This window comes from Mauremys reevesii, linkage group 1 (genome assembly GCF_016161935.1).
Source record: "Mauremys reevesii isolate NIE-2019 linkage group 1, ASM1616193v1, whole genome shotgun sequence".
In the NCBI taxonomy this organism is placed as follows: Eukaryota; Metazoa; Chordata; order Testudines; family Geoemydidae; genus Mauremys; species Mauremys reevesii.
The window spans coordinates 9,978,558-9,991,172 of NC_052623.1; the positions used below are offsets into that span (position 1 = coordinate 9,978,558).

General features: G+C 46.6%; 1 protein-coding gene across 1 annotated transcript; it reads right to left on the reverse strand.

Moving 5' to 3' along the window:
* Positions 1 to 9,679: 9,679 nt before the first annotated feature.
* LOC120395389 (olfactory receptor 51G2-like) lies at positions 9,680 to 10,618 on the reverse strand. Its single transcript, XM_039519754.1, has one exon. It carries the CDS (start codon positions 10,616 to 10,618, stop codon positions 9,680 to 9,682), a length of 939 nt encoding a protein of 312 aa, XP_039375688.1.
* Between the last annotated feature and the right edge of the window lie 1,997 nt (positions 10,619 to 12,615).

The following is a 12,615-nucleotide window of genomic DNA, read 5'->3' on the forward strand; positions in this document are numbered from 1 at the left end:
CCTAGCCTCTTTAATCTCTCCTCATATGGGACCCGATCCAAACCCCTAATCATTTTAGTTGCCCTTCTCTGAACCTTTTCTAATGCCAGTATATCTTTTTTGAGATGAGGGGACAACATCTGTACACAATATTCAAGATGTGGGTGTACCATGGATTAATATAAGGGCAATAAGACATTCTCCATCTTATTTTCTATCCCCCTTTTAATGATTCCTAACTATCCACGATGACTCCAAGTTCTCTTTCCTGATTAGTTGTGGCTAAATTAGCCCCCATCATATTGTATGTATAGTTGGGGTTATTTTTCCCAATGTGCATTACTTTACATTTAGCCACATTAAATTTCATTTGCCATTTTGTTGCCCAATCACTTAGTTTTGTGAGATCTTTTTGAAGTTCTTCACAGTCTGCTTTGGTCTTAACTATCTTGAATAGTTTAATATCTTCTGCAAACTTTTCCACCTCACTGTTTACCCCTTTCTTCAGATCATTTATGAATAAGTTGAATAGGATTGGTCCTAGGACTGACCCCTGGGGAACATCACTAGTTACCCTTCTCCATTCTAATTATTTACCATTATTCCTATCCTTTGTTTCCGGTCTTTTAACCAGTTCTCAGTCCATGAAAGGATCGTCCCTCTTATCCCATAACAACTTACTTTACGTAAGAGCTTTTGGTGAGGGACCTTGTCAAAGCTTTCTGGAAATCTAAGTACACTATGGCCACTGCATCCCCCCGTCCACGTGTTTTGTTGACCTCTTCAAAGAACTCTAATAGATTAGTAAGACACGATTTCCCTTTACAGAAACCATGTTGACTTTTGCCCAACAATTTATGTTTTTCTATGTGTCATCACCAATAGGAAGATAGGCACTGCCGGACTGGATCAGACTTGTAGCCATCCAGCCCAGTATTCAGTGGCAAGTTCCGGATGCTTCAGAGGATGGTGGAAGAAGCCCTGCAATAGGCAGCTATGAGATAACCTGCTCCTAAGGAAAGTTTTTCCCTAACGCCCACTAGTTAGACCTATTTTGTGGTGTAAATCAGGAAGATTTAGAGCCCTTCCGAGACTTTTTAAAACAATCCTCACTACTGTAATTGGATTTTCTGATTAGCCATATACACATCCAGTCCCTCTTTGAATCCTGCTAAACTCTTGCACCCCTTGATATCTCGTGGCTGGGAGTTCCACGGGCTACTTGAGCACTGTGTGATTTTACAATTGTGACATTCCCACAGACACCCTTTCTGGCCATCCACTTCTGGGTATGGCCCATTGTATCATGACATGAGTCTAAACCCATGGCCAATTTATGGTGAAAACGATCTTTGTATCTATGCGTCTTGGATTGAAGCTATTTATAAATGTTTCATATATATATATAATTTTCTCCAGTCCTGTGAGTTCAAATTCTACCACTGCCTTTTTACAGTACATGAGATAAATTCTGCCATTTTCTCAATTCAATAATATTGACTTTAACCCCGACACTCCAGATCTGCATGTGCAAATTCAGTCAGAACCAGGCTCTGTTAACTTTCCCTTATCAGATGCTACCAGTGATACACTCTGACTCCCCAAGAATCCCTCCAAGGGAAGCTGAAGTGTTTCCCTGGACAAAGTAGACTGAATCCAGCGAGTCTAATCATCCTACAGGCTTCATCCTCACAGGACCTGCATCATCTCCCCATGCAGGTGTTTGTAGATTTTTGGCAAGTTACAAGCTAACTCAGAGAGTTACTTCAACTGGGCGGAGGAGGGGACGGCATTACAAATGGATAAATAGTGCAAAAGCTACATTTGCATTAATATCCAGTTGAGTGTGCAAATTATTTGAGCAATGCTCCTGTAAGAGGTGATGGGTGTAAGTTAACACAAACACTACTACACACTCCTTTCCTATATCTTTGCTGAAACAGAGACCAACGGTTCTGTTTTGTCAGGAATTTTTGGAAATACTTGCACAAGTCTTCAAGAGTGATTGGATGCACAATCCGAAATGTAAGTGTTAGAAACAGCCTTTGATCTGTTACTAAGAGATAGTATCATACAACTATTCACTGAAAATGATTTCATAGCATATACACTTTGCAAACAGTATGTGAAGTATGTGGCATCTGATATACTTTCAAACGCAAAAGCCATTAACCAGTAAAGTTACCATGGCTCCTTCCTGTAGAGATTTCAACAACTCTGCTGCTGACTTTCAACATAAAATCATGTCATGAAAGTTTGGTTTGTAATATCTGTATTACAATTAAAAGTTTTGGCATAAAATTTACACATCTGTTCTTTGGTACACACATGTCAACCCATTCTTTCCCCTCTGGTCTTCTTTCAGAGATGATTTCTCAGATTACAGTGGGACCTAAAATGTAGCGTATCTCTTTTGGATTTCATCACAACCTGAAAACATCTCAGGGTCTCAGCCCTCATTCAGTCACTTGTCAGCAAACAAAATTTTAGTAGCTCCTCTGTCCCTGGGTTAATAGCTGATTGGTTCTCCTCAGGTTCTGTTCTGTCAGTCTGTAGCCTGTATCTGGAGCGGTAGAAGGCATTGGGGTCTGTATAGAAAATATCCATTCCCCGAGCTCTCACTCTCTAGTACATAGTAACCTCAGCACCTGTCATTCAGGCATGCTGAGGGTTTGCAGAAAGTGAATTTCAAGGTCAAATGCAACAAAGAGTCCTGTGGCACCTAATAGACTAACAGGATTCTTTTTGCTTTTTACAGAACCAAACTAACATGGCTACCCCTCTGATACATGAAGGTCAAATGAATGAGTATTCATGGAAATGGAACTTCATTTCACACATGAAAGTCATCTCTCTCTCTCGCTCTCGCTCTCTCTCCCCCTCTGAGTGTCTACGTCCTCTATTCATAAAATCCATAGCACCCAGGAATGGTATTGGGACAGACATGAAGCTGAGCTGCCATAATGAATGTGTCTGTTAAACCCAATTTTGGGGATGTTTGCTGTATAACTATATTGGGTTAACCTTTGGGAGCTTTATGTTATGGCTGTATTGGGTGAAACCAGTAAGAGTAATAGGAGACTGTTGGAAAACACGCAGTAAGAAAAGCCATCTGTCAGTGAGCATTTCAAGGAGACTGAGGGACACTGGAGCTACAAGCTGGGAAAAACCTATTTCTGGGCTCCAGCCACGTTACACAGCTTTTTCGCCAATGATCGGAGTCTGTCCACAGGTGGCGTAGCTATTGGTGAGAAGCTCTTTGGACTGACAGGCACAAACACCGCTGGAGATGTCTGAAAGCCCTCTTCCTGCCAGGGTCCCTGTCAGAGTGAGAGGATTTGGGGTCAGAGACGTGTACAGACTGTTGTTTGAAAACCCTCTTATTCTACCATCTTAGGCTTTTATTCCTACTATTCATATTAAACCGTATTTTGGGTCCAGAAGGCTGGGTGGTCACTCGTCTCACTACTAGTCACAGAATCCCAGAGGGAAGAACCGCAGGTGACGAACCCACTCGGACTTGATGGATAAGCACAGTCGACCCACAGTGTGCTGTAGCCCAGGGTCCAGTCTGAGGGTGGGAGGAAAATGGGATTCCACCCCATGAGAGGGAAAGTTAAGAGGCCTGACATCTGGTACTGGGAGACCAGAGATGGGGCAGAGATGCTGGCAACACTGTAACTCGGAGTGGTATCAACAGGGCTGACATGCTGGAGCTATCAGCTAGTCAGGAAATATAAATATGCTCTATCGGATCTGTTACCACAGAGCAATCAGCTCTGAATTCCTGCCTTCACAATCGAGCCAGAGAATAAAACCTTTGAAAATGCATTTGCTGGTTAAATTCCCATGACCAAATAAACCTGAGGTAATTTGGGAACTAGTCATTGATATTCTGTGGGGTCTGCTCTACCTAATCCCCTGGCAGTATCAGGCCGGGAACACAAGGAACCTCGAGAAATGGGACCCCTTGAGAAATCCTGACTCAGGGCATCAAGTTTCTAATACTCTGAGCTCGCTTTGAAAGTCACATTTCTGTGTAGCTTGAACATCCCACCGTGGAGCATGGGCAGATGTAGGGGAGGGGTTCCCAAGCTACCTAGTGCTGTCTGCCCTCCATTCCATCATTGAGTCACCCCAACCGCCCAGCTGAGTCCTCCGCCACTGCACAGAACATCTGCAAATGGAAACAGATCGCAGACTTTCCCCTTCACTGCACATTTTAAAGTTAGTGAAACCTGCCAACATACCCAGTTCCTGCTAGAAGGGAAGCCACTGACACCAGAGGTCTTCACCATAAAGGACAAGGAGTCATTGCAGAGGTTGCACAGGCGGCAGGCAGTATCTGTTCAGACAGGGAGGCAACTGTCTTTATGAAGCATGTTTGCACATTCCCTTGGGGGCCGCTTGGCCATCAGGGAACCTCAGCTGCTTGACTTAGTTTGCACCAGCTGTAACCCCTGTCACAGCCAATGGCAAACTGCAGGAGGGCAGATCACAGGGGATGTGGTGATGCTGCCCAACCAGACTGCGGCGCCAGCCCTGCTGCAGGCTCTACTCCTGCAATCCAGGCTCATCATCATTGTTCTTCTGGTTCCGATTAATCACATGGCTCCCTTGGGGAAGGCCGAGTGGTAATGATGATGCTGTCACCATTGTGATCTTGCTGAAATAAAATGAATAATAAAGAATAATAGTTCATAATATAGGACCATATTTCTGCCCGGCAGCCCTATTTCCTGCATTAGAAACCCAGGGTGCAGCTGGGGAAGCGACATTCCACAAGGCTCCCTGCATGGGAATTTCCCTCAGATCGTTCCGGGTGAGAGGTCCCTTCCCTTCTCCCTGAGGAATGAAAAGGGGGACCCAGAATCCCTGAATCCCCAAAGTTATGCACAGATCTCAGTGATACACTGGTAGCTAGACCCACCTACCCACAATCTCTGGGCCTCCACAACTGCTCTAAGACCCTCTCCAGCTCTCTGCTAGCACAATTTCATCAGAGTTGTGCTACCAGGGCCTGTCACAGCAGCCACTGCCCACAGGATCTGCTGAAGGGGCCTTGTACAGGATGGAGGAGGCTGCACAGAGATGAAAGGGCTGGTTAGAGTAGCTGATGGGCACAATACCTCAGCCATAGACTGGTCGGGAGGTTTTGACCTTTCCATACCCACTGTGCAGCCAGAGACTCTGTCAATGCCACCTTCATTTGTTTCGAGGAAGAGGCAGATGAAAAGCCTCCAATTTCTCCTAGGGATTCAGGCAGCTGAAACTGGGCAGCACCATGGCAGCTGAAATTTCAGAGAAAAATGATCCAGTTGCTGAGCAGCATCATTGGGTCAAAATTGTGTGGGGGAGGTGAGGGGCGCTCTGTTTTCCAACACAATTGTAGCTCAAACCATGAAACTCTGTCTCTAGTGCTACAGGATCACACCTCTAGGTGGCAGCACAAGCCCCCCATTCACCTTCCACACTGAGCACCTCTTAGGGTGACCATATTTCCCAAATTGAAAACAGGAGACACACAGTTTCTCGCCCTAGTCTCCCCGCCTCTGTGCGAAGCCGTCGCCCGTCACTGGAACCCAGTAGGGGCCCCCTCAAGTTTGAGGAAGTTGTCACCTGTGGCTGCAACACTGCGTCCTCCCTCCCAGCTCTGCCTCACCCCCGGCTTGGGGCTGGCATCTCCACTCGCCTACACGAACGCTCCTCCCCTCCCCACTTCCCCACTGTTATGATAGAAGTGGGCGTTTGTCCTGTTTGCTGTTGCCAGCTGATCAGGTCTGCAAGAGCAAACAGGACAAATGCCTCCCTTTGAAAAAACAAAAAAAAGTCAAGTCGGCTTAGACCCTGCTTATAAAGGGGATTGTCCGAGCCGAAATGGGACGTATGGTCACCTTAGCACAGAAGTCTGCTAGGGTGGCTAGCTGAGCGCTATAACAGAGGGAACTCCTGGAAAGTGTTTGGTCCATCTAGCCCAGTGCCCTGTCTTCTGACTGTGGCCAGTTCAGGTACTTCAGAGGGAAAGAACAGAAGGGGGCAATTATTGAGTGATCCATCCTCCCTCGTCTACTCCCAACTTCCGACACTCAGAGACTTAGACGCACCCGGAGCATGGGGTTGCGTCCCTGACCATCTTGTCTTATAGCCACGAATGAACCTCTCCTCCATGAAATTACCTAGGTCTTTTTTTGGACTCAGTCATACTTTTGGCCTTCGCAACATCCCCTGGCAATGAGTCCCTCAGGCTGACTTTGCATTGTGCATTGTGTGAAGAAACGCGGCCTTTGTTCGTTTTAAACCTGATGCATATTAACTTCACGGGTGACCCCTGGTTGCTGTGTTATCTATTTTATAGACCTCTATCATATTGCCACTTAATCATCTCTTGTCCAAGCTGAAAAGTCCCAGTATTTGTAATCTCTCATCCAATGGAAGCTGTTCCATACCCCTAAACATTTTTGTCACCCTTCTCTGTACTTTTTCTAATTCTAATGTATCTTTTTGGAGATGGGGCAACCAGACCTGCATGCAGTATTCAAGGTGTGGGCGTACCATGCATTTATATAGAGGCATCTATTTCGGTCTCATTATCTATCCCTTTCCTAATTGTTTCCAAAATGGGCAGTGGGTGGAGCCCCCTTTTCGGAAGACTAGCCTGCCAGACCCTTTCCTTCTGCCCGAGGCCCTCCCCCCCCACCAGAGTGATGAACCCCCTGGAGAAGCCCAGAGCCCCCACACCCCCTGTGGCTAGAGCCCTGAGCATGGTTTGAGGAGCCCCGGGCTGGCTGGAGCCACCCCAGCCCCGCTGCACCTCCTCTTGTGAGACCCCGAGCCACCCTGGGGAAAAGCTTGTCTCTTCCCAAAGAATCTGAGCTTTTTATATTTGCGTTGCAGGTTCCAGGGCAGCTGAGGAAGCTGTTGGGACATTGCCTCAGATATTCATCACAGTGGTATTATCATGACACCGTTATAATAGATCTTGTACAAACATGTCTTGTGAGGGGTCTATGGAAAAGTTTCAGAGCGGAAGCCGTGTTCGTCTGTATCAGCAAAAACAACGAGCAGTCCTTGTGGCACTTTAGAGACTAACACATTGATTTGGTGTAGTTTCCTTGGGGGCAACAGTTTTAGGAAGAAATCACTGGAGACACGGAAAGCTGTAAACCTTGAAGCAGCCTTTTTATTGCCACACACAGAACTAAAGAACAGCCAGACAGAACTGGCTGGGCCATCCCCTAATAATCTAAGGCGGTTGCCATAGCAACACAAAATTCTATTACCATGACAACCAAATACACAACATTTGGGCATAAGCTTTTGTGGGCTAAAACCCACTTAATCTAATGCATGGAGTGGAACATACATTAGGGAGGTATAAATACACAACATACAAAAGGTGGGCATTGCCTTACCAAGTGTGGGGAGGTCAGTGCTAACGAGCAAATTCAATTAAGGTTGAAATCTCAACAGTTGACAAGAAGGAGAGGAAATCACTTTTGTAGTGTTAATGAGGCCAATGTAAACTAGGTGGCTCATTTGAAACAGTGGACAAGAAAGGGTGAGTATTTAGGAAGGGGAAATTAGTTTTTGTAAAAACAACTAGCAGTACTTGTGGCACCTTTGAGCCTAACACATTGATTTAGTTTCTGTAGTGACCCATCCACTCCCCCTCTATTCAGACCTAATTTGATGGTGCCCAGTTTGCAAATAATTCCAGTTTTGCAGTGTCTCGTTGGAGTCTGTTTCTGAAGTTTTTTTGTTGAAGAACTGCCACTTTTAAGTCTGTTATTGAGTAGCCAGGGAGATTGAAGTGTTCTCCTACTGATTTTTGAATGTTATAATTCCTGATGTCAGATTTGTGTCCATTTATTCTTTTGCATAGAGACTGTGTGGTTTGGCCAATGTACATGGCAGAGGGGCATTGCTGGCACCTGATGGCATCTATCACATTGGTAGATGTGCAGGTGACCAAGCCCCTGATGGTGTGGCTGATGTGCTTAGGGCCTAATGATGGTGTCCCTTGAACACATAAGCAGACATATTTGGCACCGGGGTTTGTTGCAGACTTTGGTTCCTGAGCTAGTGTTTTTGTTGTGTGGTGTGTCATTGCTGGTGAGTATTTGCTTCAGGTTGGGGGTGTGTCTGTAAGTGAGGACTGGCCTGTCTCCCAAGGTCTGTGAGAGTGAGTGATCGTCCTTCAAGATAGGCAATGTGATATATGCAGGGCCGGCCCTGGCTTTTTTGCCACCGCAAGCAAAAAAAAAAAAGAGGGGGGGAGGGGCCGCCGGAGTGGCAAAGCAGGGGAAAAAACAAAACCACAGTGGGGCCAGAGCGGCAAAGCAGGGTCGGGGGACAAAAACGGCGCGGCTGGAATGGCAAAGGGGGACTGCAGCAGAGCCGGAGCAGCAAAGCAGGGAGAAAAAAAGCAAAACAACAACATAAAACCACGGTGTGGCTGGAGCAGTAAAGGGGGAACACGGCGCTGAATCGGCAAAGCAGGGAAGACACTAAAAAACCCTGCCGCACAGCCGGAGCGGTAATGCAGGGTGGGGGAAAAACAAAAAACTCTGCACGGCTGGAGCGGCAAAGCAGGTGAAAAAAAACCAACCTGCGGCGCGGCTGGAGCGGCAAAGCGGGGGTGGGGGAACGGCACAACCGGCAAAGCAGGGGAGAAGAAAACAAAAAAACCCCACAGGGCGGCCGGAGCCAGGGGACTCCCTGTGCTGCAGAGTGCGCGCCCGGTCTAATGGGGGGAGGGGAGGGAGCGGGGGGGGAGAGAGACGGGGGGCAGCCAGGGCTTCAGGGAGGTGCTCACCCTGCGGCCCCGACCTCCGCACTGCCTGCCGGGAGGGCTCCGAGCTGCTCCAGTCGTGGGGGAGGGAAGGACGCAGGCTGCCCTGCCAAATGAGCTGCAGGGCGCTCCCCTCCTCCGCCCCCTACAGGGCGGCCGGAGCAGCAAACAAACAAACAAATTAAACAAAAAAAAGCGTCAGTGCCGCCCTAGGATTGGGTGGAAGCCGCCTCCTAGAATCTGCCGCCCCAAGCACCAGCTTGCTCAGCTGGTGCCTGGAGCCGGCCCTGAGGAAGAGGGAATCTGGGCCTGCGACTCTTGCCAGGTCTCCTGAGTGTCAGACTCTCTCACACACACAGCTCTGCTCTGCCTCAGAGGGGAGTGAGCTCATAGGGAGTGTTGTGTGCAGGATGGGCGTCCGTGCCCCTTGAATAGCCCCTGTCCACAGCTGCGGCAGTGCCAGTGGATCACTCAGCACCCAGAGCACTCAGGAAGGGATGATTAACCAGAAACGGGACAATGACCAGCCAGGTGTAATGGGAAACAGCATCCACATCCCTTCTCTTTATTAACTCTATAGGCAGGAATTCTGAGGTTAGAGAATCCACTGATACAGCTCTTTATGGGCCAAAATCCCACCAGTCCCCCAGCTCTCCACAAACACAGTCACTTTGTAAATGCTACTGCCTTCCATCCACCAGTGCACTAGCCTTCTTCACCAACTCCTCTTCCATTGCTCCAGGCCGTAGATCCCGTCAGAACTTCTCTCTCCACAGTGGAGATCATTAGCTCATTCCATCTTGGGCTAATGATCTCCACTGTGGATGTCAGGGTCCGGGATGGAATAGGGGGCGTGTGTTTTTCATGGCCCGTGTCAACAGTGCTGGAGTTGGCTGATGAACTCACTGTTCACTTAAGGAACACCCTGATTATCCTCGCACGAAGGTGTTTGCTTTTCACGCTGTACACGATTGGGTTCATTAGGGGTGGAACCAGCACGTAGATGTAGCCCAGGAAAATCTGAAGCAAGCGAGAAGAGCTGTTCCCAAACCTGTGTATCACAGACAAGCCAATATGTGGTAAGTAGAAGAGCATGATGGCGCACAGGTGGGAGACACAGGTGCTCAGGGCCCTGAGGCACTCCACATGGGATGCTGCGACACTCAGCACAGTTTTGAGGATCATCACATAGGAGAAAAAGATAAGCAATGAGTCCAACCCCACCGTTAAGAGTTTAATAGACAAGCCATAGATGTTGTTGACTGTGATATCTGAACAAGCCATCTTCATGACCTCCTGGTGTAGGCAGTAGGAATGGGAGAGGACATTGGCTTGACAGTATCGGAACTGTTTCAGGAGAAAGGGGAGTGGGAATATTAGGACCACGGATCTTAGCACAACCACCAGTCCCATCTTAGCTATTCTCGGTGGGGTTAAGATGGAAGCATATCTTAGTGGGACAGATATCGCAATGAAGCGGTCAAAGGCCATCAAAAAGAGAACGGAGGATTCAATGTATGAAAGAAAGTCAATGAAGAAGACCTGGGTGAAACAGGCATAGAGGCTGATCTCCCTAGAGTTAAATAATAATATCCCCAGTGTTGTTGGTATGGTACATATCGATAAGCCAAGGTCTGTGATGACCAACATGGAAAGGAAAATGTACATGGGCTCATGGAGTGTTCGATCTGTTTTTATAATGAACAGAATAACTGAATTGCCTACAATCGAAATGACATATATTAGGCAGAATGGGACAGAGATCCAGAGATGCATGTCTTCCTGACCAGGTATCCCGGTGAGCAGGAAAACTACAGAGTTGAATTTGGTGTCATTGACACCTGACATAATGTACTGGGCAGCTCCAAGGTGTTTTGAACGTTCCTTCCTGAAAGGAAAAAGAACAGGAGACTACATGATATTCAATTAAACATCCTTCTGCTCTTAGTACAAGTCTAGAGGTTCCCAGGAGTCAAGGAAGATCAGCAAAAACATAGTATTGGATTTGCACCATTAACAGGAAGATAGGCATTGCCAGATTGGATTAGACCTGCAGTCCATCTAGCCCAGTATCCAGTGGCCAGTTCCAGATGCTGCAGAGGAAGGTGGAAGAAGCCCTGCAATAGGCAGCTGTGAGATAACCTGCTCCCAGGGAAAATTTCTCCCTGATATATTGTGATGTAAATCAGGAAGGTTTAGAGCCCTCCCAAGACTTTTTTAAAACAATCATCATTCCTGTAATTGGATTTCCTGGTTTCCCATATAAACATCCACTCCCTCTTTGAATCCCACTAAACTCTTGACCCCCTTGATACCTTGTGCCTGGGAGTTCCACAGCCTCCTTCAGCACTGTGTGATTTTGCAATTGTGACCTTCCCACAGACACCCATTCTGGCCCTCCAATTCTGAGTGTGACCCATTGTATGATGGCATGAATCTAAACAAATGGCCGGATGAAAATGGTCTTTGCATCTGTGTGTCCTCGATTGAAGATATTTATAAATGTTTTTCATATATATATATAATTTTCTCCACTCCTGACACTTCAAAATTATGCCACTGCCTCTTTGCAGTAATGAGATAAATTCTTATTGCCATTTTCTTAATTCTATAATATTGAGTGCAAGTGCGTCACTCCAGATCTACATGTGTAAATTCAGTCAGAACAGGGTTCAATTTACTTTCCCTTACCAGATGCTCCCGGTGATACACACTGACCCCAAGAATCCCTCCGAGGGAAGCTGAAGTGTTTCCCTGGCCAAAGGTGACTGAATCCAGAGATTTGATCATCCTACAGGCTTCTTTTTATCCTCACAGGACCTGCATCCTCTCCCCATGAGGCATTTTTAGATATTTGGGAAGTTACAAGCTAACACAGAGTGTTACTGCAGCTGGGCATATAAGGGGATCGTATTACAAATGGGAGAATAGTGAAAGCACTAGGTTTGCACTAATATCCAGTTGTGTGCAAATTACCTAAGCAATGCTCCTGGAAGAGGTGATGAGTGTAAGTTACACAGAACCACTATTACACTCCGCTTTCCTGCACCTCAGCTCTACTCTTTGCTGAAACATAGCCCAGTAGTTCTGCTCTCTCTGGAATTTTTGGAAAGTCTTTCACAGATATTGCAGAGGGATTGTGTTAATGACAGTTAATATAAGTGTTAGAAACAGCTTCTAGTCAGGTATCAGGAGACAGTATCATACAATTGTTCACTGAACAAAGAGTTAATAGCACAAACCCATTGCAAACAGTATGTGGAGCACTTCTGAAATACTTTCTGAAGCAAAAGCCATTAAGCATTAAAGTTACCACTGCTCCTTCCTGCAGAGATTCTAACAACTCTGCTGCTGGCTTTCAATATACAGGCATGTCATGAAAGTTTGGTTTGTAATATTTGTATTACAATGAAAAATTTTGCCATAACATTTACACATCTGTGCTTAAGCACACACACACGTCAACCCATTTTTTCCCCTCTGATCTGCTTTCAGAGATGATTTCTCAGGTTAGAGTGGGACTTAAAATGTCGCTTCTGTCATCGGGATTTCTTCAAAACCTGAAAAGATCCCAGCATCTCACCCCTCAGTCAGTCACTTGTCAGCAAACAAAAGTCTAGTAGCTCCTCTGTCCCTGGGTTAATAGGTGACTGGTTCTCCTCAGGTTCTGTTCTGTCAGTCTGTAGCCTGTATCCGGAGTGGTAACAGGCATTGGGGTCAGTATAGAAAATATCCATTCCCTGAGCTCTCACTCTCTAGTACAGAGTAACCCCAGCACTTGCTTCGAGGATTTGCAGGAAGTGGATTTCAAAGTCAAATGCATGAATATTCATGGAAATGGAACT

Excerpts from the sequence above, each read along its gene's own strand:
- LOC120395389 (XM_039519754.1), bottom strand. The coding sequence starts at position 10,618 with ATGTCAGGTGTCAATGACACCAAATTCAACTCTGTAGTTTTCCTGCTC.